The following is a 27,379-nucleotide window of genomic DNA, read 5'->3' as shown; positions in this document are numbered from 1 at the left end:
ATTGCAGTTTCACTTGACAGTATATAAAATGCTGTGTTGTGACAGGTATCAATTATCCATTAGATACTGAATCAATTTTTCTTAAGCACTACTAACTGCTTGCTTTTCTTGAAGCTAGATCATTCTGAAAGTTTCCTGTTAGACCTATGAGTGCAAACATATGGTATCTGCCCTTCTCTGTCTGACTTATTACGCTTAGCATGACACCCTCAAGGTCCATCCACTTTCCTACAAATGGCCATATTTCATTCTTTCTCATTGCCATGTAATACTCCATTGTGTATATATACCACATCTTCTTGATCCACTCATCCGGTGATGGACATTTAGGCTTTTTCCATGTTTTGGCTATTGTTGACGTTGCTGCTATGAACATTGGGGTACATGTGCTCCTATGCATCAGCATTTCTGTATCTCTTGGGTAAATCCCTAGCAGTGCTATTGCTGGGTCATAAGGGAGTTCTATGGATAGTTTTTTGAGGAACCTCCACACTGTGCAGAGCAGCTGCACCAGTTTACATTCCCACCAACAGTGTAGGAGGGTGCCCGTTTCCTTTCTTTTTTTAATGTTTATTTATTTTGAGAGAGAGAGAATGTGTGTGCACAGGAGCAGTGGAGGGGCAGAGAGAAAAAGAGAGAGAGAATCCCAAACAGGCTCCATGCTGTCGGTGCAGAGCCTGAAGTGGGACTATGTGGGTCTCGATCCCACAAACTGTGAGGTCATGACATGAGCTGAAACCAAGAGTCCAACACTCAACTGACTAAGCCACCCAGGTGCTCCTCTCCTGCTAATGTTCTCCTTTCCCTTATCCCTTCCCATCATCTCCCCTCCACTTTTCTTTTTCATCTTCCTCCTTTTCCACCTCTTCCTCTTGGCCTTTCTCCTCCTTTTCCTTCATATAAAGACTACCCCATGAAGCAAGTCATAATTTCCCACCTTTGGTATTCATTCCAAAGCCTTCCTAGTCTCAGTTTTCTCAGATTTTCCCCAGGCCAGAACATTCTTCACTCGGCAACCTTACTGACCTTGCTCAACTGGAAAAGCCAGCAGCTGCTTCCACTCTACCGTTTTCATCCAGACACCTAGGTTCTCCCCTTGCTGATGTTGTGGCCTTGCGGCCTGTTGTAGGACTATGGAATTTCCAGCACGTATTTGTTTAAAGCCTTTTTTTTTTCACTTCTACTACAACCCTGACCTTGAGGACATTCATATTCCCTCTCTATTGCATTGTACAGAAGTCCTAATAACTGCATCTAAGTTGAGTTTGTGGGATGTAATTAGCATTCTCTGGGATAAACATTCTATTTGCTCTGTTTTCTCCTTGAAATTAAATAAACTACAGATTTTCCTGATCATAAAAGAAAGAAAAAATCATTTGTGGACAAATGCTCTAATGAAATGCTTTGTGGAGACAACTGAGAATCTGAGAAGGAAGAGTGACACATACATCTTCCATGTCCCTTTTAAATTCCTCATTTAGGAAGAGAAAAAGTAATCTCTCCCTCTCATCAGAAGTCTTAAAAGTTACATACACTTTTTGGAAACTGGGCCTGGCCTTTTTACTCTGGCTGAAAAAAAAATCCCACCCAGTAATTTCTCTAATACAGGAAACATACTCATGAATGCTGCTCACTTTGGTATAAATTAAGCCATAAAATAATTCTTTGGTATCACTGCAGTATTCCTCAAGTTATCACATATACATACATACATGTATATTGCTTATACATATTGCTGATATATATAATCATATATGGAAAAGCATATATATGTGTATGTATATGCATATACATACATACACATATATATTACATGTTCAGCTTAGCCACAGAGTCATCAATTACTCTATCAAAGTGATTTAACCACCAGTGTATCTCCCTTTCATCATCTATACTTCACTCCTAAGCCTCTTTTCTGGATAGAATGAACCTTCAAACCAGCTAACAGTTGATGGAATGCTGACCTTCTATTTTTTGAGTAAGCAGAACATTATCGATTTTTTTTAAATAACCCTACTTCCCTGGTTTCCCTACTAAATCACACATGCATAAGTAATATCAATACATTATAGGGAACACTGACACCAGCAATTGTTGCAAGCTACCAAAGCCACAGCATGGTTAGAGATTAGATCACGAGGTTAAGGGAGACTGATACAGCAAATTCGCCTATAGCCTCCACGTAATCATCACCCAAAAGAAAAAGCATAGCTTCTTCATGAGTCTCCAAACCACAAATAAGCTAAAAGTGAAATGACCTGCCAGAACTCCTCATTGATGCCTTTTATCCTCCATAATATTAAATTAACTAGAGAGTACATGACATTACAAGATAGAACAACCTCTTGAATGGCAATTCAGTGACTTTAAGAGTTGATGACTATGGAATATGATGGCCACCAGAGGAAATATCTCCCAGGAGCCCTAGTATTAACACAGGCACATCCAGACACAGCCACATCATTAACATCATTTATCTTCACCGAATGGGCAGAGTCCATGGCTTTCACCTTCAGAACATCTGTTCCTCATGTAAATACACAAAATTTGTTCAAGGACTTCAGGAGGCCAAGTGACCCACATATTTTGTAACAAGAGCTCATCTTGTGTTCTCAATTTATAATTTTTTATTGAAATACTGACAGTTCCCCTGAGACATTTGCCAAGCAAAACCAGAGATTCCATTTCATCTGTATTTCTGAATCCCCCAAATGACAACTGGATCATAATAAATACTCAATGTATGCTAGTTGAAAACATCAGTGAATGGATCTTTGGTTCTCAATATCAAGTAAAGTGTCCCATGCATAGCAGATAAAAAATAAATAAAAAGAAAAATACTTTATTAAATTTAATTACATTTGGCTCATAGAGAGGTTGTCAAAATGTAAACATGGTTTCATTCAATAATCTTGGCCTCAAAAGTCAACATATTTGATTACATTTGGGGGCAGAAAGGCAATAACAGCCATTTAGCTATTGATTTGTAGTTTTAATGTGAATCATTTCGTTGTGATTTTAAACTTAAGAGGACTGTTGTCTAAACAGGGTGTCAGCTTCAGAATGTATTTAAACTATGATACTTCCATAAACTGGAAAACTCTGGCCTGAGTTACATACCCTGAGAATATAAGTGATGGAACCACTGCATTATCTTGATTAATAAAGGGTGGCGCCTCTTCAGTGATATTAGGAACGTTATCCATCAATGACTCCCAAATCATCTTATTTATTCCCTCTCCTACACCCCCACCTTTCAGTGCTCTCTTCATTTGTTACAATTTTAAGACAAGTGGCTAGACCATCTTCAGTAGGTACTAATTAGTTATATAAACTGAGATTAAGCCCTGTCTGCTGAACAGATTGTCACAGAAGACAGAGGCTCAGTGCAGAGTATTACCTACTATAACTGCCAGGATTTCCTAAAGGAATTTTTTATTCAAATATTTATTGAGCACCTACTATGTACCATGCACCTTGCTGTGCACAGAGGACACAGGCAAAGTTTCTTATTTCATGGGCTTACATTCAAGAGGAATCCAATAGACAAAAATCAAGTACCAAAAAAGAAAAGAAATATCAAAGAATGAGAAATGCAGCGGTAAATAACCATTGAGATCCAGTGCTAACTATTCACCACTGTTTTTTGTTTTGTTTTGCTTTTCCCAGCATTAACCACAGAAGAAAGTATCAGCATCAGTTGAACACAACACTTACCACCACAATTACATTTGCTGCAGGGATAGGAAGGTTTTCCACTTCGAGATCTTGACCAGACGTAGCCAGCAGATTGAGAGATGGGTCATATGCAGGTCTCGGAAATGCCGAATTAATAATTTGGTGGCGTTTGTTTATTTGAGCTTTAGAAGGGGAATGATAGCTATGCCTATATATCTTTTGTGGAGCTATATCCAGGCTCTTCTCAATATCTTGTGAATGATGATAAGTGAATACTGGCTTTCCACTCTTCTGCCGAATTGCCAAAAATTGATCATTATTTCCAGAAAAGCACCCTGAAACAGAGAAAAAGCAAAAACGAAAATCAAAGAACTTATTCAGTGACATGAGTAGAAATATCTGATAAAGAGAATTACCCATCCTCAGGTAGCTTTAAGACTTGTGAAGAATTTAGATCGGCTGGTCTCCACCTTTTTCCCTGCGTCATTATCCTACAAATAGGACATCCTTGGCTGGTATGGAAATCTCTGAGACTTCAGGTGGACAGAAGTGGGTACAGAGTGAAAAGGTCCTGTTTATTAGAGATTCTTATATATCTTTTAGTCCAGAACTTCCTCCCTTATCTACACTCTCAGTTCTAACATCCATTTGAGCATCTACTCCTAGATGCCCTAGCTGTTCCTCAAATGATAATCATTTATATCATATCCAAGACTTTCTCTCTTTAATCAATAGCCTTTGATACAATTCTTATTTTATACTTATTTTATCTTGCTTATATTGTAGTTAGCAATGTATGACTTTGTAAATAGTTGTAAAATATTTTAAGCTGAAGACAGAAATCTGAGTATACTCAGGAACTACTAGTAGTATAACAATATCCATTCTTTTCTTCTTAGTAATATGGCTGTCCAGATACCATGATACATTCACCTTTATTTTTTCTGTTAGGTAAATATCTACTGACTTGACTAATTCCTTTTCCTGTTTGTCATTGGCCACAGGAGGAAATAGATAACATGTACATGTGAGCCAAAAGAATATCACTAGGTCAAGCATCAGTTAGAAATGCCAACTTAAGTTCTATATAAGATGATAAGCAGTGTAAGCATATCACACATCATAGTAATGCCACCCAGATTTTCCTTTGGTATGTCTATGGCAACAATAAGCGGTACAAATGCTGCCCTTAGAAAATTACCTACGTCTTTTAATAAGAAATGTAGGGTGACTAGAATTTTTATTGAATATTTATAGTAGAGGACTTGCTAGTTTTTACAGTTTCTGCCCTCCATCAAGCCTTTTGTGATCAGGATATATTTCTAGCATCTTCAGCAATTCTGTCTCACCAATATGCTTTCAACTTTCACTTAGGGATACAAAGACAGGTTATTTTTTAGTCAGCTTAAGTGCTTTCTTCCATGATGCCACAGTTGGGGAATCATCTTTGGGTACCAGTGACTTTAGCCTTTCAGATCATTCAAATCACAATTATATTTCATGTGAGTTTTGGAATCATTATATCTTCAATGAGTGAGCTTGCTAAATAGACTATAACCTTTTAAAAAGCAATCATGCTACCATAATTTTTCAAAGATGATGATTGGGCAATGATGACCTTGAAATAATTGTAAATTTTGTTTCTCTGAAAAAAGTACCTCAGATTTGGAAATGAAACTGTCATTAGGAACACATATAATAAAATTCAGAACAGGGTACTTAAATGTTATTATTCTTGCAATGTTTTATTAATGGAGATTGGTGCTAAAATGTTTTAGATGTATATTGACTTTCTGACCACAAGATGTTCATTTAGAATTTTACTAAAAGGAATTTACTGCATAATATCCTGAAAGTGTCCTGAAGAGTTTCTATACTTCTGAAAAGTGAACACTTTTCTCCCTCCCTTCTTTGAGAACTGAATCTGATATTGTAAAGTATAATAAAGAAGTGGTCAACTTGGAGTTAAGAAATAAAATGGTCCTACTATTTTTATCTTAGTTGCTTTTTTAATACTCTGCATTTAAATATGGCCTCTTGTTTTGGGAAAGGCATACTGTATGTCTAAATGAATTTGGTTTTCTTGCGTGAAAAACTTGCCCTCTTCCCAAAAAAGACCTATCTATAACATTTAGTAACATGAAAACTGTATTTGCCATGATAGCGTCATTGAAATAGGCATGTTAAAAAAGATTAACAAGCAAAAAAGGCAGGTTTAGGAAGACTGAGAAAGTAAAAGAGTGGGGAATGGAGAATTTCTTTTAATTTTTTTTAATGCTTATCTATTCTTTGAGAGAGAGAACATGAGTGGGGGAGGGGGAGGAAGAGGGAGATACAGAATCAGAGGTAGCCTCCAGGCTCTGAGCTGTCAGTAGTCTGATGTGGGCTGGAACTGACAAACTGTGAGATCATGACTCTAGTCGAAATTGGACACTTAACTGACTGAGCCACTCAGGTGCCCCTGGAGAATTTCAATGAGAAAGAAATAAGCAGCTTAGAAGATCAGAGAATGCAGATTTATGAGAAGAGAAGATAAATGTAACACTGAGACAGTTACACAAGATAGAACTGAAGAAAGATCTTTAATCTATCAATCATAGCAAACCTTGCTAGAGCCACTGTATTTTTTAATTATTTTTAAATTTTTAAGTAGTTTATTGTCAAATTAGTTTCCATACAACACCCAGTGCTCTTCCCCACAAGTGCCCTCCTCCATCACCACCACCTCTTTTCCTCCCTCCCCCTTCCCCTTCAACCTTCAGTTCATTTTCAGTATTCAATAGTCTCTCAAGTTTTGCGTCCCTCTCTCTCCCCAACTCTCTTTCCCTCTTCCCCTCCCCCTGGTCCTCCATTAGGTTTCTCCTGTTCTCCTGTTAGACCTATGAGTGCAAACATATGATATCTGTCCTTCTCCACCTGACTTATTTCACTTAGCATGACACCCTTGAGGTTCATCCACTTTCCTACAAACGGCCATATGTCATTCCCTCTCATTGCCATGTAGTACTCCATCGTGTATACACCACGTCTTCCTGACCCACTCCTCAGGTGATGGACAACTATGAACTACATACTTAGTTATGAACGTTCTAACTCAGCAGTTTTATATTTAACAACCATCCCAATCTTAACATTACTGAAATGTTTGCTTGAGTATATTCATAATGCTGAACTGAAGGGGGTAATAGAGAGGTGGTATTTGAAGATGGAGAAGAAAATTAATTCCAGAGACTAGGTTAGAGGAGTAAGTCTTTTCACATACACAACTGGATAAGGCTGGGAAATTTTAATTGTGTTTCAATTACACATAAAATTATATTTTTTACTTTTCCTCATAAGCCAGTTTTAGCACAAAAGACATTTGTTAGTTAGACTTACCCATCTTATTTAAATAAAGTGGTTCCACTCTGGAAAACAGTGTGGAGGTTCCTCAAAAAAAACCTATCAATGGAACTCCCCTATGACCCAGTAATAGCACTGCTAGGGATTTACCCAAGGGATACAGAAGTGCTGATGCATAGGGGTACATGTACCCCAATGTTCATAGCAGCACTGTCAACAATAGCCAAATCATGGAAAGAGCCTAAATGTCCATCACCTGATGAGTGGATCAAGATGATGTGGTGTATATACAATGGAGTATTACATGGCAATGAGAAAAAATGAAATCTGGCCATTCATAAGAAAGTAGATGGATCTCGAGGGTGTCACGCTAAGCAAAATAGGTCAGGTGGAGAAGGACAGATACCATATGTTTGCACTCATAGGTCTAACAGGAGAACAGGAGAAACCTAATGGAGGAATAAGGGGAGGGGAAGAGGGAAAGTGAATTGGGGAGAGAGAGGGACGCAAAACCTGAGAGTAATGAATACTGAAAATGGAACGGAGGGTTGAAGGGGGAGGGGGGAAAAGAGGTGGTGGTAAATGGAGGAAGGCACTTGTGGGGAAGAGCACTGGGTGTTATATGGAAACCAATTTGACAATAAACTATTAAAAAAAACAAAGAAGGATCATAATTATTATTAATTCAGTGATGAGTTAATGTTTGGGGAGAGAACTAACAGTGGGTTTTCAAGGGTAATTTTGCTTTTAGTGAGTGACTGAATATATAGGGGTGTCTTTATTGAGATAGAGAAATGTGAGTTTGTTGTGCCTACAAATACATGAAGGTAGAAATGTCAAGAGAACAATTATATGCATGTGAACTCAGGAGGAAACTCTGGACTACAGGTAAGTACTTAAAAACCATAAGCATGCTAATGGAAAACTGAGGGATGAGATTACATAAAAGAAGAACAATGAGTTTGCAACCTAGACTGAGAGAAGACCATATTTAAGGAGCAGTTGGAGATTGTGGAAGTATGGAAGGCATGGGAGGAGTGCAACAAGAAGGAATCTGTGAGAGGCAGTGCCTAGTGTCACTGAGAATCTCAAAGTTCAAACAAGGACAATCCTGAACACTTGCGTAGGATGTACTGACTTAAAATTCAACAATGGAGAGCTGAACCTAGATATTCAGAGGACCAGACTCAACATGGAACAGCATTCTCGAAGAACTAAGTTAACCATCCTTCATTGTTGAGTCCTTGAACAAGAATAAAATAGCTTTAAAGGAAAAGGGTATGTAAAATTCTGAGTCTGGATAAGATGGTAAGAAAACATCCTGCCTTGTTGCTTACACTGAATAAAATCTGGACTAAATAAAATTTAGACAAAATGCATGAAATAGCTATTTGAGGACCCTGGAAAATAAATAGTAGCAGGGGGATGAGGATGATTAACAGAATTGAAAGTTCCACAGCATCAGTAAGGAGTTTACTATCTCTGCCATCCCCCCAGTATCCTCTAGTCAAACCATAGTGGATGTCAGAGTGCAAAGTCAGGTTCCGGACTCAGGATCTGAAAAAGGGAACTCATGCTGCTAAGAGAGACAGTAGGAATCATTCTCCATTTTTCTTCTCTCTCCTTTCTCCATTCTCTGTGCTCCATCCCAAGCAATCCATGACAGCAATGGCCTTGGCTACTAATGAGAGCCTACAGGGTTCAAAATTTTGCAAGAGGGAGCCTTTCTTTCTCTCAGGAAAGCTGCCATTCTAAGAGAGTGGAACCAACCATCACAGCTTTTTTCTCCCTCTGTCCTCCTACCACTTGACCTTGGACTCAGATGCAGCTGTAAAAGTACAAGAAACTCACTTCAAATATAATGACGCAGATAGTTTTAATGTGAAAGGATGGGATAAAATACATATTATGCCAATACTAGTCAAAAGAAAGCTAGAGTTACAGTACTACTGTCAGATAATAAGGACTTCAGAGTAAAGAAAATTACCAAGGACAAAGAGAGACATCGCATAATAACATAGTGTGCATAATGATGTAATACATAATCATCTTAAACGTGTATACACCCCCCCCAAAAGCATAAAAATGCATGAAGCAAAAATGGACCAAAGTGAAAGGAGGAGTGGGCAAATCCAAAATTATATTTGAATTTTTTTTTACCATTCCTTTCAATAAGAGATAGAACTAGTAGAGAAAAAATCAGCAAGGGTGAGTTATAAAGCAATAGAACAACAGCACCAACTAACTGGATTTAATAGGTATTTATAGAATGCTCCAACCAAGAACACCAGACTATACATTCTGTTCCAGTGCACACAAGACATTCACCAAAGTAGACAATATCCTGGGCCATAAAACAAACTTAGACATTTAAAAAGATGGAAATTTCACAAAACATATTCTCTGACCATAATGAAATTAAACTAGGAATCAATGACAGACAGAAAACAAGAATATTTCCAAGCACTTGGAAATTAAACAGCATACTTCTCAAAATCCTTGGGCCAAAAAGTAATTACTAAATTAGGACATGTTTTGAACGGGAATGATACAAAGTATTACATCATAATTTGCGGGATGCAGTTGAAGCAGTGTTTAGAGGAAAAGTTACGGCATTAAATGTCTTTAATAGAAAAGAAGAAAGGTCTCAAATCAATAACCTAAGCTTCCATTTTAAGAAACTAAAAAAAAGAGCAAAATAAATGTAAAACATGCAGAATGAAAGAAATTAAAAATTTAAAAGCAGAAATTATTACGTTGAAAATAGGAAAACAATAGAGAAAATTAATGAAACAAAAAGAAAAGAAAATCAAAGAAATGGAAGCTGATTCTTCGAGAACAGTAACATTGATAAAACTCTAGCAAGACCTACAAAGAAACAGAAAAAAACATAAAATTATCAATATCAGATAAAAGGAAGGCTTTCACTATAAACCCTGAAGACAGGATAATAAAGAAATACTATGAATAATCCTCTACATATAAATTCAACAACTTAGAGGAAATGACCAATTTCTCAAAGTCCACAAACTCATATAATTCAAACCCAAGGTGGAATACTGAACCCAAACCATCCTAACATTATAAAATAAACTTTTACTTAAAATTTTTTTGAAAAAAAATCTTCAGGATCAAATGGTTTTTACTGGCAAACTATACCAGACATCTAAAGAAAAATATTATGTCAACTTCATATGACATCTGACAGAAAACAGGAAAAGAAGGAACCCTTCACAGATCATTTTTATGAGGCCAAAATTATACTGATAACAAACCAAAGGAAGACAATACAAGAAGAAAACTATAGACCAATATTGCTCATGAATAGATGCAAAAATCCTGAACAAAATATTAGGAAATTTAATGCAGAAATAATACAATGAATAATATACCATAACCAAATGGGGCTTATCCTGGGAATGGAAGGCTTCTTCGATATTTGAAACACAATCAATATAATCTATCATGTTGATAGTCTAAAGAAGAAAAACATCATTGCCATATTAACACAGAAAAAGCATATCTATTCATATTCAATTTAAAAAAACCTAAGCAAACTAGAAAAAGAAAAAAACTTCCTTTAAAAAGGCACCTAGGGGCATCTGGTTGACTCAGTTGGTTGAACATCCTACTTCAGCTCAGATCATGATCTTGCAGTTTGTGAGTTTGAGCCTCATGTCGGGCTGTGCTGACAGCTCAGAGTCTGGAGCCTGCTTCAGATTCTGGGTCTCCCTCTCTCTCTCTGCCCCTCTCCCATTCATGCTCTGTCTCTCTCACTATCAAAAATAAATAAACCTCAAAATAAATTTTTAAAAAGGCATCTAAGTTGGGGTGGCTCAGTCAGTATAGTATGTGACTCTTGATCTCGAGGTCATGAGTTCAAGTCCCATGTTGTGTACAGAGATTACTTTAAAAAAGGTCTAATAAAATTGTGAAGTGTATTAATAAAATTAAGATAAGTAAACAAATAAAAAGGTACCTACACTAAAACTCACATCTGCCATTTTCCTTACTGGTGAAATACCAAATGCTTGCCTGCCATCCCAAGATAGAGGACAAGGCAACTATGACATCTCACTATTTCTATACAACATTTTATTAAAAGTCCTGGCCAGTGCAATAAGACAAAGAGAAGTAAAAGGCATACATAACAAAAAAGAAGAAATAAATCATGCAGATGGCATGATTGCCTATGTAGAAAGTCCCATAGAATCCAACAAAATCTTCCTAGGATTAACAACTGAATTTAGTAAGACTGTAGAATACAAAGTCAACCTGCAAAAGCCAATGGCATTTCTATAAACTAACAATGTACAACAGAAAACTGAAATTTAAAAAAAAATTAAAACCATTTAAAAATATATATCTACTTAGGTATAATTTAACAAAATAGGTATAAGATATGTATACTGAAAACTATGAAATCCTGGAGAAAGAAATCAAAGAAGACCTAAGTAAATAGAATGGCATACCCTGTACATCAACTGGAAGATGAATAATAAAGATGTCAATTATACCCAATTAAAATAAAAATCCCAGCAAAATTTTTAAATATACATAGTTATACTCATTCTAAAATCTATATAAAATGTCAAAATAAATAGAATAGCTAAAACAATTTTGAAAATAAAAGGAGGAATAATTCTGCCCAGTTCTAAGACTTACTATAAATCTACAACAATCAAGATATTGTGTATTCACAAGGAATAGATATAGAGATCAATGGAACAAAATTAGGGTTTCAAAAACAGAGCCAGAGAAAACATCATCTTTTGATTTCTGACAAATGTAAAAACAATAGAGAAAGAACTGTCTTTTCAAAATGACTTTGGAACTATTGTACATCCATATTAAACAAAATAAACTTTATCTAAACTTTATACCTTACATAAAATTAACTCAAAAAAGGTCATAGATTAAATGTATAGTTTACAACTTTAAAACTTATTGAATGAAAGGTAGGAGAAATTCCTCATTACCTAGTGTTAGGCAAAGAGTTCCTAGATATGACACCAAAATCATAATCCATACATGAAAAAAACTAATAAATTGGACTAGACCAAAATTTAAAATTTTTTGCTCTGTGAAAGACAGCTGTGAAGAGAATAAAAATGCAAACTACACAGTGGGAGAAAATAATTGTAAATCACATATCCATCAGACTTGTAATCAGAAAACATGCATAACTCTCAAAACTAATAGTAAGAACTTAAACCAATTTAAAAATGGAATAAAGTTGAACACACATTTTATCATCAAAGAAAATACATAAATGGCAAACAGGTAATGAAAATCTTCTCAATCTTATTAGTCAATATAAAAATATATATTAAAACTGTGATATGATACACTTCTTAGAATTGCTAAAATGAAAAATACCAACAATACTCAGTGCTGGAGAGGCTCTGTAGCAACTAGAAGTCTCATACTTTGTTGGCAGGAATCCAAAATGACAAAGGCAGTAGTTTGGTATTTTCTTTATAAAGTTAAACATATATTTACAACACAACCCAGAAATTCCACTTCCACATACTTAGCCTAGAAGAGTAAAAACTTACATTCACACAAAAATCTGTGAGCACATTTTTATTGCTGCTCTAGTCATAACTGGCCCCAAATGGCAACAACTTAAATGTCCATCAGTGGGTGAATGGATAAACTTTGATACATCTATATACTGGAATATTACTCATCAATAAAAAGTAATGAACTATTGATCCATACAACTTGAATGAATCTCAATGGCATCAGCCTGAGTGAAAGAAGATAGTCACAAAACATCACATACTGTATGATTTCATTATATGACATTCTTGAAAAGACAGAAACTATAGTGATGGAAGACAAATCAATGGTTATCAGAACTTAGGGATGGGAGATGAGGGAGATAGCATGAAGGAGGTTTGGGGATATGATTGAACTTTTGTTTATTGCGGTAGTGATTACATGAATCTATAAATGTGTTAGCATTCATAGAACTCAAAAAAGTCAATAGATTATATTGTGTTTTATAAGCTACTTTTTTACTCAAAACTGTATCAAATGTAATCTATATGGTTAAAAATAATTGATAAACCTATAGAAAGTAATTTCAGGGTATATGTGGGAGAAAGCTAGATTTAATTGGATTGAAAACTAGGAGATAAAGCAGAAACAACCTATGTGGACAACTCTTGAAACAAGTGTGATAAAGGGGTGTGATAAAAGAATAACAGTGTGTTATCAAGATGGCAGGGTAGAGTTGAGGGGGTTGGGTTTTTTCTTGTTTTTTTCTCTTTTTTTATTTATTTTTGAGAGACAGAGAGAGACAGCATGAGCAGAGGAGGGTCAGAGAGAGAGGGAGACACAGAATCCGAAGCAGGTTCCTGGCTCTGAGCTAGCTGTCAGCAGAGAGCCCGACTTGGGGCTAGAACCCATGAACCATGAGATTATGACCTGAGCGGAAGCCGGAAGCTGGAAGCCGGATGCTTAACAGACTGAGCCACCAGTTGCCCGTGGGCTTTTTTCAAGATAGGAGAGATCTGAGCACATTTATTCCTTAAAGGGAAGGAGCCAGTTGAGAAGGAGTGGTTGAAAATGTAGGGAAAAGCAGGTGGCATCATCAGTGGACTGCACTCTCCTGGATGGCTAGAGATGTTGGGATTCCCAGTACAAGAAGGGGGATAAATGTTGGGTTGGAGGGACGTATTTCTTCTGTTACAATGTGAGGAGGGGTTTAGATGGGAAAATCTGGGATGTTAAGGGATCTGGTGGTAGAAAATGAGCAAGTTATCTTCTGATAGTTTCTATTTTCTCTGTGTAGAAGTGAAGCCATCTCATAAGAATGAGGACATAGGAGGGAAGATAGTTACATTTCAGGAAAATGGAGAAAGATGGAAACAGGTCTTGAGATAAAGCTGATCTGAGATGTGTAGTAGAGTTCCTCATCTTCACTGAGAACTCAGTGTTAACTGACTCAGGTCCCTAAGGGATAAAGTGTCTCACAGAATGTTTACAAACAGCTTCTCCAAGAAACTCATCTGATTTTAAAACATAAGTACTTTGATCACAGAAATAGCATTTACATGCAAATAGCCAGTTTTGGTGGTCATAAAATTCCATAAATTTCACTTTGGATATGACCTTGGTAATCTCTGAAGAGATCTTCAACAGAGAAATAGATAAAATGACAATGTTAAGTTAGAGTATGTTATGATTCATTATTTCAGATCCAAGGTTGGTAACTTATAGATGCACCAGGCAGAATGGCCTTGTGAGCACCCTCTCAGAATAAATCCTCATGTAGCAAGTGTTTCAATCAGTGTCAGTAATTTGTGAAAGGAACAAAGGGATAAAGCAGTGTTCTCTCAAGAGACCCAAAAAGTGAACAATCAAAAAAGGGAAACTTGGTTCTCCAATCATTTCATGAAAGAATAATCATTGTTTTTAAAGCACTGCCAACACTTTCCTTTCTAGAAAGTAGATATAAATGGATAGCATCAGGAAGTCCCTTGGGAATTTCAACATGCGAAACGATGAGGCTCTCGTCTGATTTGTAAACGCCTCTCAGAAAAAGTTAAAAATACACAGGATACCAATGAAAGTTTATATAGAAGATGCCTATTAATAGTAACCAGAAAGGAAAGAAACATACTTCTTAAAAAAGCAATGGACCAGGAGGTAAGGGACTTCGATTCTAGCTGCAACATCTGTGTAAGCTTGAACAAGTCTCCTCACAGCTGAGCCTCAGTTTTCTCCTCACAGAATGAAAATGGTTTTTGTGTATCTATGACTAGACAAGAATGCGCTGTACTTCAGTAAAAGAGAAGCCCCAACTCAATTAGATTTTTCATGATTGTGACTTTTTTTAAAGAGATAAGTTTTTGTTAAGGAGAGGGAGGGAGGCAAATCACGAGAGACTCTTGAATACTGAAAGTGAACTGAGGGCTGAAATGGGAGGGGGAGGGGAGAAGGAGGTGATGGTCATGGAGGAGGGCACTTGTGGGGAAGAGCACTGGGTGTTACATGGAAACCAATTAGACAATAAACTATATATGAAGTTGGAAAAAAATAAAATTAAAAAAAGAGATAAATTTTTGCATAGGTACAATAAACAAGTACACTTAAGTTCCATAAGTAAAATAAAAATGGTTACATTTAAAGCTTTACAGTTCTACTCACTTTTCCAATTTCTTCTTTCAATTATACTACTATTATGTTTTTGCTTCATCTAACATAGCTAAGATTGCTGTTAGCCTCCAGTTCCCCCTTAATGAAATTTACTTTCCTCCATATATCCTCTTGGGAATCTTCAAACACTTCCTCAAAAAATGCAACTTATGTGTATACAGGATAGGGATAGTGAGTCTTGTAATGTATTATTTTGTATCCCCTAAAATTTGTGATTTTTTTTAGATTTATTTTAAATTTAAGACAATAGATGTCCAGGCTATAGTCAAGTTTCACTTCATAATGTTTTATCATGGTTTTGATTTTTTCCAAAAAGAAAAAAAGTATCCACATAGCATAAACATTCATGTATCAGAAAAATTTAAAAGACTGATTTTCACTTAGTTCAAGTTTGGTTTCCAACCAGTAAGTGTGTCATACAGCATTGCAACAGTTCTTTTCCAAATGTCTGATGTGTACTATGACCGACAACTACTTCTCTCTGGGTCTAATCAATTAGATCAATAGAAAGTACAATACGAAGCACAGTAAATGACAATAAAAGTACAATAAAAGACCCTCTGAGAACTTACAGGAATAGAGATTTCCAGAAACAATATCCTTGGATGTAAGGAGGCTAATATTAAAACTATTCCTCCAGCTGTTCTGTAATTCTATTGTTAATGGTTAACCAAAGACTTCACCAAAGACTAATCTCCAGTTACAAGGACCCACCGTAACAACATCGACTCTTCCTGATGAGCACTGTGGTCTTCCCCAAATGTGACAACTGAGGTCTGTCAGGGTAACCTCCCAGCTCTAACATATGATCACGCCCACCAGTCTTTTAATAGAAAGTTACACCCATGTTTTGAAAGAGTACATTATGGCTCTGTCTGGAAAGCCCGTTTTGGAAAATTCAGTTTGTGTGTCTTAGTTACATTCTAACAACATACATATATGTATGGATGGATGGATAGATATATACATACCACATTTGTTTTGTTTTGTAGCCTGACAATCAACAATCAATTTGACCAAAAAAAAAAAAGGTTTATCTTCAAATGAGCAATTATGTGATAAAAGTGAAAAATAAATAAATAAAATGAGAGTTTCTACAAGATAACGATGGAATTTATAAAAATTATAAACTATTATGGCCCCTGTCCACCAAAAGACTTGGATGAACTTGTCACTGAAGGAACACTTCCTTCCAGGAATGGGTTTCCTAAAATCTAGTTTAAGCACTGATTTTTATGATGTGAAACATAATCTCATGAGGAGGTTCTGTGCCACTCTCTAAAAGACTATTTAAATTTTTCACATGTTTGGCCAGTGATGTGTCTAGTATAGCTACAATAGTATATCTGTAATAATATAATATTTAGTATATCTAGTATTATATATATAATTTTTATTTTATTTATTTTTATTTTTAAGTTTTTAAAAACACTTTATTTATTATGAAGAGATAGAGAGAGAGACAGAGCATGAGCAGGGGAGGGGCAGAGAGCAGGGGATGCATAGAATCCGAAGCAGGCTCCAGGCTCTGAGCTGTCAGCACAGAGCTCAATGCGGGGCTCGAACTCAGAAACTGCGAGATCATGACCTGAGCCAAAGGCGGATGCTTAACCGACTGAGCCACCCAGGTGCTCCTATATGTACACATATTTTTTTAATACCAAAGTAATTAGCCTATTTTCATAGAGCTGGCTCTATTCTTCTCTTGGTAGGGGATGACCTGAATCCCACAGGAAGAAGGAATGATTTTAATTAAGGCATCTTATAAACTTTTTCTGTATGTTCTTCGATATAAATACTCTTTCACATTTCTTCAAATATTCCAATGCACTGTAACTACTTACTTCTTCCTATTTATCTTATCCACCCAAAGTTGAGCTGCACAATAGCAAACTCTATTTGGGAGTCTTAGGACTGACTATCATTTCAGGAAAAATCCACTGTGTGCTATGTGCTGGTGGCAAAATTACAATGAAAGAGTTTCATGTTTCTTGATTTCTGCCCAGCTTTAATGGAATTATTTTTCATCTGATAAATACATCTTAGAGTAGAGCATAATACAGTTAGGACAGTGCCCTCTGGGACAATGTAACTAGACATAAGTCATAAGGAAGGAATGGGGTTAAGGCTACTGGCCTCAGACTCTGCTGGAGAAAGTGAGATTTATGTTGGTTCAGACAGATGCAGTCAAATGCCCCCCCCACCCCTGTTCCTGAAGAGCTGAGCTGAAGGATGTTTGCAGGAGAGGTTGACATGAGTGAATACTACTATCTCTTAAATTCTACACAGCCATTAGAAGAACTTCATCAAGATATGCCCTTTGGGGAAATGCAGAAGTAGAGAAAAGGGATCATGTGGCTGGAAAGCTGAGAAATACTAGTCTCTGCAGAAATCAGAGGAATTGAGTTCCACGTGCACTTACTGAGTAATGAAGCAGTACATTTGTAAAATCTAACATTTATACTTCAGTTATTGTTAGGCACACGGTGAAAATGTTATTATTTAGATTGTAAACTATTTCCATCATTTTGATAGTAGAGTCCTCCCGATGATTTGAAAGCTGGGATCCAATAGCAAGACAAAGGAAAAAAATAAGTGTCTGTTTTAAGAATAATTTTCACAATAGATTAAGAATTATATTAAAACATAGCAAAATGAACATGAGAAAATACAAAAATTAAAATATTGCCACAGTAATGATATTACAGAGATGTAAATGTCTGGATCCTGGGGCAGGAGGAAGAACAAGGGCCAGTGGCCACTTGAATAGACCCCTGCCTGGTCCCCCCAACTATGGCTAGGGATTTGGAGGCACCTGGTAGGCCCTTACGTCAACATTTCCATTCCATTCTTAATCCCTCCTTCTATCATTTGAAATTAATATTACTGGTCTAAGGCACTGCTCTCTCATAATTCTTTGAAAAATGAACATCTACTAGATGCTCTACTAGAATAGCAGTTAACAACTATTCTTATCTGGAGGAGAAAGTGCTCCAAGATACCAGTTACTCATTTGTCACTGGGCCTCTCCTATCCTAATCAAATGATACTTGGCACTTACATGGCGCTTACTAAGTGCAGTTAGCATACAATATCCTACTTAATACACAACAACTGTACAGTTGTACACTATATAACCTCCATTTTAAAGAGAGGAAATTGAGGCTTAGAAAGAGTAAGTAACTCATCCTAAGTTACAGAGCTAGAAAGTGACTGTGTGTGGATTTGAGCCCAATCACAATGTCCATGCTCTTAACTACTATGGTATTCTGCTAAAGGTTATTTAAACATGTGGCATTTTCCCCTTTATTTTAATTTTCTCTTTACTTCTCTCTTTAAGCTATTTTATTTTCTTCCAGGGAGAATAAAAATAATGTCTTGAGTCAACAAGGCCAAGTAAGTTGCATATAACTTAAAACCACACCTTCATGTTAGTGGACTGATGGCCTTTCAAGCTAACTCAGCATATCACGTTCAACACTCTGTGTGGAGCATCTTTCCCAGTAAGCCAGTGATCAGAGCTGGCTCTGTACAGTTATGCATAGTGCTTGATTCCCCCTCCAGGGTCTGTCAGGAGTTGGGGCATTACTATAGTGAAAGAACAAGTAGAGTCTTGCTCTGCACACATTGCTGTATAAGCTGGGGAGACACTCTTACTCTGTGTTCATTTCGTGCTCTTTCCCAAAGATCAGTAGTTAAGGGCAGCCTCAATCCACTGTGCACATTTAAATCAGGACATGGACATTCCTTCAGGTCTGAACTAGGAAAAAATAATTCATGTCCTCACTGAACTTGGCATTTACTTCAGTATAATTAAACATATTGATCTAGATTGCTGCATCATGTAAACAATTAGTTTTGCTTTGTTTTTGGTCCATGTGGCTGCAATTTTAATGGACACCAACATCGTATAAATTGATATCAAATGAGATATGATTATAAGGACAGTCTTGATAGCCATTACGAGTAAAAAAATAATTTAAATGGGAAGTGCTAATAAAGTTCATAATATAAATTTGCTGTCACTCTGTGGCAAATATCATTACAATAGCAGACACTTTACAGAGGTGTTTCTGGGGGAAAAGCATTAGGAAATTTGATCTTAAAATAATAATTTACCACTAAATATTTTTTCAAAGCTATTAAAATCCTTTATGCTGGGAAATATCAATGTTACTCTAAATGTGTCAGCATTTGTAAGGGCTTTGAAAATGAAGAATGCATTCGTAGGCCAAGTAGGATCTTTCAAAATCCCCTTTTAAAGAGAAAAAATGGCTTTCTCTACCTTTTAAATTTGACTTTATAAACAGTTTTTAAAAGATTTACCAATAAACTTACCATAAAATATGGCATCCATGTTATCATTAGTACTAATGGCAATAAATGGGTTTTGACGTGTGACCCCATCATCTCATAAAAAGTGACTTTTAACAATTCATAAACAAGTCTCAATTCTTCAGATGTAAGTATGTCTTTCTTTGTGTAGCATTTTTCCATATGAAAAAAATGTATGGCATCCAAAAATTTTATGGTTCTCTAAACATGCTGGCTACACATGAAAAGAGAGAAAGAAAATGTACTCAGCCATCCAAATGCTCCTAAAATTTTTGTGATGGTTTGTTTTTTGTTTGAGAGAGCAAGGGACGATTGGATTATTTGGGGTCTTAATATATTGAACCCACTAACTACACTCCCACTTGATTTTGAGTTTGTTAGGTGGCTCATATTTGCTATTACAAGATAGATGACAACCAATCAATAATCAAAGTTAGGAGTTTTGGATTGATTACTTAGTGCATAACTACCACGCTATGTCTCTTATCTAATTCCTTGGTCTATTTAGAATAAAGACACTCATCTCATTCCCATCCTGAAGTAGCATTAGACACTCATGTCGGAATGTCTAACTAGGAAGAGTTCGACACACAACTCCACTTCAACTATCATCAGGCCCATGGTGCACAAATTTATCCTACAAACTATACTTAAATGAAAGCTTTTCTGTCCCATTTCATTTCTTTGTAACTAATAAATTTAAATTGGATTGATGGAGCAATAGTAAAATTAATTGTACTCTTCACAGTTATGAAGATGAGATGTAATCTCTTTATCAATGTGATTTAATTTATTGTAATATATTTTGCTTAATACATCTGAATACATTTATTCATTCATTGGACATTCATTGATGGCATACTAAGCAACAAGTACACTTCTAGGAAATGGGATAAAAGCTACAATTCCATTATTGTCCTCAAAAGGCTTCAATATACAGGTTGAGCCCCATGTCGGGCTCTGTGCTGAGAGTTCAGAGCCTGGAGCCTGCTTCAGATACTGTGTCTCCCTGTCTCTCTGCCCCTCCCCCTCTCATGCTTTGTCTCTCTCTGTCTCAAAAATAAATAAAACATTAAAAAAAAAACTTTTAATTTGATCTCTTTCTGAATTTGAAAATTCTCCTCACTGATTTCCATTGGATAGCCACTGCTTTCTAGCTTCCTTCTCCCACCATTCCTCACTTTCTACTTTAAGATCTTCCTCTGAGTAGTATTTAATGGTTAGCACTTTCTAGAATTTATGTGCCTGCTTTTATTTCCCTCTCTGTATATCCCTTGATGATTATATTCAGACCTACATATCAAAGATTCCTAAGTCCATATTTTAATTTCATATATTTCTCCTGAACCTCAGTCATATAGTTATAATTACCTCAGTCACTGGATACCCCACAGGCATCTTATATTTATCTATTAGCACTTAGCACTTCCCATCACAGTTACTCTTATTTCTGTATTTCCCATCATTGTGAATAACATCAAGTTCCCCCACAATCACCCAAGCCTGAAATTAATAACTCATCCTGTACCCCTCCTCTCCTTCCTTTGGTGCTTTCATCTAAAATGTCACCAAGTCTTTTCCTCCCTCCGTGTTAACATCACTGCGTTGGGGTAGGTCCTTGTTTCTCATATAGTATCTTATGATACAATCTTCTTATCAAATCCATCCCTCATAATACTGTCAGAGGTAAAACTCAAAAAAAAAAAAAGCATACCTGATCATGCTCTCCCCTTGTACAATTCTTTAATACAGCTATTTTCTTTTCTCTTAAAATAAAATCCAAATTCATTAGCAGGGCAAAGACTTCCACCCTCAGGTCTTGGCTAATTCCATTCTTATTTCCTGTCATGCATTATTGCACACTATCATCACACTAATTTCTTTTGGTTTGCCAAGCCTCTCATACTTTTCACATATTGGTCCATTTATCTTAAATACCCATCATTGCTTCTTTTTCTAGACAATTCTTCCTCCCATTTCAAATCTTAGTTAGGCATTGCCTACTTTGAGAATCTTTCCTTCGATATCCCACATCATTCAAGTAACTTTCCAGGGTTTTCCTTTTGGGCCCTGTATATTCTTCTGTTATTGTACTTAATCTAAGTCGGCTTAACCGACTTAGATACCTTAATTATGTTCAACACATCATACATGGGGCAATAGGATGAGGATTGGAGTTGGTAGAGAAACAGATGGAAAAGAAAAAAGAGAAGGCTGAATGTGGATAATGCATTCCAGAATGTTTATAAGGCACTCGTCAAGGTATGATCTCCAATAAAATATGCAATCTTCAAGGTGTTAGGAGTGTGCAATGTTCAGTATACATATATGTATGCCTCTGATGTGCCCAAGAAGTAGATAGGTTTGTCCAAATCCTTTAAATCCTGCTTATAAATTAGCTGTATGAATCCTTTTATATCACTATAGCCATTCCTACATGCATGTACAAGGCATTTCACTAAGAAGTGAAGATATAGCGAAACAGCAAGGCATTTGAGCTGTGTAGCATCTGGCAATCAATTTGAAGGAGTTGATCTGTAGTTCTGGTCTCTTACAGGCCCATCCACATTGTTCTTAAGTTCACAATGCTGGAAAAATCTGTTTGAGATAGTATGTCCCCTGGGCATGTGAGCTCCTCAGGAGAAATTTGAGTTTTGGATAAATTAGCTCTGTTGAAGTCCATTCTAAGTTGACTAAGTGTGTCTTGCATGGGTGCCAAGAAGCAATTAAATGCAAAAGGGAGAGTCCAGAAATATCACTGTGTTGTTTCTATTTATTCAATATAGCTTTTAAATCTTTAGTAGCTTTTATACCAGGCACTGCCCCCAGGTGCTAGGACTGCAATAAACATAGCAGTAAACAAAACAGACAAATATCCTTGATTTTAAGGAGCTTACATTTCAATGGGGAAAGGGAGAATCAGAGTAAACAAAGCAAATAAATAAATATATGATATGGAAATTGGTGAAAAACCTCTGGGGAAAAAAGTAAAGCAGGAAGGGGTATTGAAATTTTGGGGGGAGGTAAAAGATGAAATATTAGATAGGATAGTTAGTGACGGCCTCCCTGAGAATGTAAAGGTTGAGTAGAAGCCTAAAATGAAGGGATTTGGCTAGAGATAGCTGGGCAAAGAGTGTTTCAGGCAAAGAAAAAGGCAAAACAAATGAGGTGGGCAAGTGCCTGGCCTCTTCTTGGAAGAGCAAGGAGATCAATGTGGCTAAAGACAGAACAAAAAAAGAGAACAGTAGTGAGAAATAATATCAAGGAGATAGATGGAGAAGAGAATATGGTAGAACCTGGGACATTGTAAGGGTTGCGTTGAATGATTTGGAACGGGAAAAATGGATTCCGGAGTTCACTGAGAAAAGATATTTTAAAATCATAAAGAATAACGTATTATTTTCCTATCCGTCTACTCTTTCTTTTGAAGGTGGTGTTTCTACAAATGATTTCCCTGATCCTCCTGGTTTCACCATAGAAATCCTTCTTTCTCAAAGACTAGAGAAATTGACTATGTATTTCTCTGAGAGCGAAGCTGTATCTTCAGAAGATATAATGAAGGCACTCTTTGGTGGGGTCCAGAATGCTCAATAGTAAGAACAACGTGAAAATTTGAAAAGGCCTTTTCCAGAGCTTAGGGAGAGAGTAATGCATTGAAATTACATTCTGTTTTGTTGTTGTTAGCAAAACATTCACTAGAAACAATAAAACTGTGACATGAGAATTTTTAAGATATCCAAAGACCTTCACTCCTTTGTAAGTAAAATACTACCCCATAAATATCATCTCCTGAAACAATATGGTTCTTTGGGCAAAGAAACAGAACAGACACTGAAGAAAATAAGCTTTTTGTAAATCTTAGGGTACCATCCATATTATTGGGGCACACCTCCTTGGATATTCCTGAACTGGAGTTTATGTATTACATCGGTTCATAGAAGGAATAAAGAATGAGTACAGCTAGGGAAAAAGGATTTGACGCCAGTAACTCAATGGTGGCTTTTCCTATTAGAACCAGTATATGATTTCATACAGTATGCAGTCACAGGTCTGAACACATGCATTTTCATCCTGACTATGCTGTTAACTGGCATAACTGTAAAATAGTTATATTTACTATTTAAAGTAAATACTGTCTATCATTTACTGGATGTTAGTTTTCTTACCTGAATATTAGATAGACAATAACTACAACTTTCCTTGTTAGGGAGATCTATGAAAATGAGCTGCCATCGAAAGAGCTGAATCCAGGTTACCTAATACGCTCTATGCTCAGTAATTTATTAGAAATATTTTACCTAATAACAGAGTATTGTATCTCTCTTTCTCTTTTTGTTCCCATAGACACTACAAACAGACCACAGTGCTTTTCCCTATTGAGCCAGTTAAAACACAGGGCTGGTTATTTATTTGTTTGTTTATTATTTGCTTGCTTGCTTATTTAAAAAAATTATTTTTGGGGCGCCTGGGTAAGCATCTGGCTTCGGCTCAGGTCACGATCTTACAGTTTGTGGGTTCAAGCCCCATATCGGGCTCTTGCTGAGAGCTCAGAGCCTGGAGCCTGCTTCAGATTCTGTCTCCCTCTCCCTGACCCTCCCTTGCTCATGCTGTCTCTCTTTGTCTCTCAAAAATAAATAAAAAACATTAAAAATTTTAAAAAATATATTTTTATTACGTTTATTTATTTTAAGAAAGAGAGACAGTGCAAGTGGGATGGGGCAGAGAGAGAGGGAGACAGAACCCGAAGCAGGTTCCAGGCTCTGAGCTGTCAGCACAGAGCCCGACGTGGGGCTCCAACTCACAAGTGGGAGATCATGACCTGAGCCGAAGTCGGATGCTCAACCCACTGAGCCACCCAGGCAGCCCTGCTTGCTTCTTATTTTGCACTGTGTCTTAGGTATTCATGACCAAATGATTGTAGATGGCACTCAAGTTGAAAACAGTTTGGTATCTTATCATTAGGGGAATGATTATCTGGAGGGCAACAGTTCCTTGTATAACAGGGAAGAGCACTCACATCCTATTAGCCAATTTCTCCCGTCCCTAAAGGGTTCTAATATGTCATCAGTTCCACCAGCGTAAAGTAGTTGTTGGCACCCTGGGCATAACCAAAATCAACCAATTAGCTTTTCAGTAAAAAGATGAGAAAAAGGGAATCCATTTCCCTCCTTTATAAGCCTTACTTCTACCCCGAGAGGAAAGCCTTCAGTAAAAGAAATAAACTCAGACACTCAACAAGTAATCAATGACTTCTTGTTATTTGTTCTCTCACCCACCTGCTTTCTTATTACCCAAATCTACAGGAGCTTAGATTAAAAAACATGTGTTTCAGTTCCAATGAAAAGTCCTAGCAATGTTATTAGATAACTGTGATGAATTTTAATCTGATGACAGCTTGTGACCCACAAATTGCTGTTTAAAATTAAAATGCATTCAAAATGAAGCTGGCAAGACAGCTACAATATTAAACTTGCAACCTGTTGTGAAGAAACACCTATCAAAAGCACTATATTAAATATTAATACAATTAATTTCTATATAGCATCTTACAATTGAAATCTGAAAGTGACGGCCCATCAATGCATTGCCTTACCAATTTCAAATTGGTTGAATAATTTTTTTCAAATTAAGAAGTCAAAGTAGAGGTGGACTGGCTGCTGTAATATACCATCTGGCAGAGCTCCAGGTATAATCCAGGGCTACAGACTTCTAGGTTTCTCCTTTGATCAACAAAAGTCCTTTACTTTACTCATCCCAAATGTTCACCTACAATAAATTTAGAAATGTTCTCCACCTGCCTAGTTTTAGGTTTATAACTTTGAAGCTATAATTGCTCAAGATACGTTAAATGTAATCTTTTGAATTTCTTATATATTTGTTTTAAAGGATGACTACACTGACATTTTTGATAGATCAGCTAAATCATTCTTAAACTCGGTAAGAATTGAGGCTTTTTCCTAAAAAAAATTTTTTTTTTGGCCATGGATGTTTGTATCAGTGCTATCACTAAACATAATCATGTAAATAAAACTCAACCCAATATGCATATTTTCATCCCAAATTTCAACATTAAAGAACCGTATGTGGTAATAAAATGATACATTACAGCTGTTTGCAAATAATTTAATGACCAAGTCAAAGCTATTTGCTAGTTTTCAAAAGCTGCAAAGAACTATTGAAAATTTCACAATAAAACATCATAATTATAACAATTAACATGTGTACTTAATTATAACTTAATATTCCCATGCATTACTTGTTGAAGAGGGTCACAATACATTAAAATAGCATGAGCTAGAAATGAGGAAGTACCATATTTTACTCGCATTATTGCACACACAGGAAAGGAACTCACCCACTCCTTTTAAAAGATACCACAAGAATTGTGATTTTGCAGCCTTTATTTTTATTCATTACCCCTGGGACATAATACATGCTCAATAAATGTTAGTTGAAGGAATGAATGAATGAATGAATGAATGAACGAATATGTGTGATTAGGTGAGAAGGGAACTCGGGGAAAATATCTAGTCTCTGGTTGCTACAGGGGACTACTGCATGGACAACTGCTGTCGCAGTAGGGTGCCCAAAATCTCTCTGCCATATTCTATTTTGGTACATGTGTGTGTAAAAATGATAAAGGATTCAGTCCAGCAAGTCCTTGCATTACACAGAAGCTGCACGTATCCAAAAAGCAGGATCTGTAGTGACATTGCATATAAAATTCCCCAAGTACTCCCTAAGATCTGCTCCCATACGAAATCTAATATTGGGCAGTCTCCATGTCACTCTTGGCTGGTCCTCTCCAAATCTGTCCCAGGGACAGTGCCTACCCCGGGGTTGTCAGCCTTGAAATTGTGATTGGGTTTTTGTTTGGTGCCTTCGATTGCTGACCATGATGCTGAAAGACAGACGGTCCTATTTTAAATCTTTCCTTCTTCTTATTGGCTTAGAAAATTCGAGTGACAAGAGCAGGGGCCAAAGGAGCCTGGAGCGGCATCATTAACGTGAACCATGTATTTGGATCTTTTGGGCGGAGATGTGGTCCTTCAGGTTACAGCCAAGGCATCCCTGTGAGCTCTCGCTAAACCCAGGGACCTTATGGATGTAGCTGCTGCAGTAGAAAAGGTTACATTCAGCAGGATGTCGTGTCTGTCTCCTGAAAAATTGGCAGTCAAGTGCATAGCCTAGAAACAGGATTAGGGAGTCTAGATGGAGGGGAAGCAAACCTGTGTTCAGATTCAAAATGTTCACTATTATTCGTACCAGGTAAGGAAAAACCAAGAGCTGATTTTTAGCTTAAGTTTTCAGCCTCAGTCTTCCAACAGGTGCACAACTCCCTCACCCCTTGCCTGTCCGTACTGTCCTGCTTTGCCTTTCTACTGCTTTCTTGGCGAGGCAAGCTGTTCCTAGAGTCCTCAAGCATGTGCCTTTTCCCATCTCATCCACAGCTCCAGCTCTACGCCCTGCAACCCCTTACCTGCAGCATGAAGATTAAGAAGCAGGCACAGCGCAGGGAAGCCGACTGCTGTCCGCATAGTGTTTGCATTGAGCGGTGGAGGAAGAACTCCGCCACGACCCCACTCCAGGCAAAGTGTTATTAGAAAGAGCCACCGCCAAGGGTCCTCTGGTCTCCGGGTTTCATTCTCAGGTCCTGGCTGGGTTTGCAGAGGTCTGTGGCACCGACTGAAGCCAGCACCAGCTTCGCTTCCAGAAGAGAGGGCGAGAGGGTGGATGAGTAGGAGGCGGCTAGGAGGGGGGCGGAGCGGGGCAAGGGCGAGGCGCTCGGCGGCTGCTACTGCTCGGCCTTCTGGAAGCCCGCAGCCGCCGCGGAGGAGGCGGGGTGGACTCGCGC

The 27,379-nt window shown here is 37.1% G+C and overlaps 1 protein-coding gene across 1 annotated transcript in view; it reads right to left on the bottom strand.

Moving 5' to 3' along the window:
• PTPRR (protein tyrosine phosphatase receptor type R) overlaps positions 1-27,350 on the bottom strand; it is a 240,837-nt gene extending 213,487 nt beyond the window's left edge. The window contains exons 1-2 of the mRNA XM_029955453.1: positions 27,005-27,350; positions 3,718-4,013 (exon numbers count right to left, since the gene is read on the bottom strand). Coding sequence (XP_029811313.1) covers positions 3,718-4,013; positions 27,005-27,062 — 354 coding nt within the window. The 5' untranslated portion in view covers positions 27,063-27,350. The remainder of the gene's footprint in view (positions 1-3,717; positions 4,014-27,004) is intronic.
• Between the last annotated feature and the right edge of the window lie 29 nt (positions 27,351-27,379).

The sequence above is a fragment of the Suricata suricatta genome, chromosome 10 (assembly GCF_006229205.1).
Source record: "Suricata suricatta isolate VVHF042 chromosome 10, meerkat_22Aug2017_6uvM2_HiC, whole genome shotgun sequence".
Classification (NCBI taxonomy): Eukaryota; Metazoa; Chordata; class Mammalia; order Carnivora; family Herpestidae; genus Suricata; species Suricata suricatta.
This window is presented reverse-complemented; position numbering and strand designations above follow the sequence as displayed.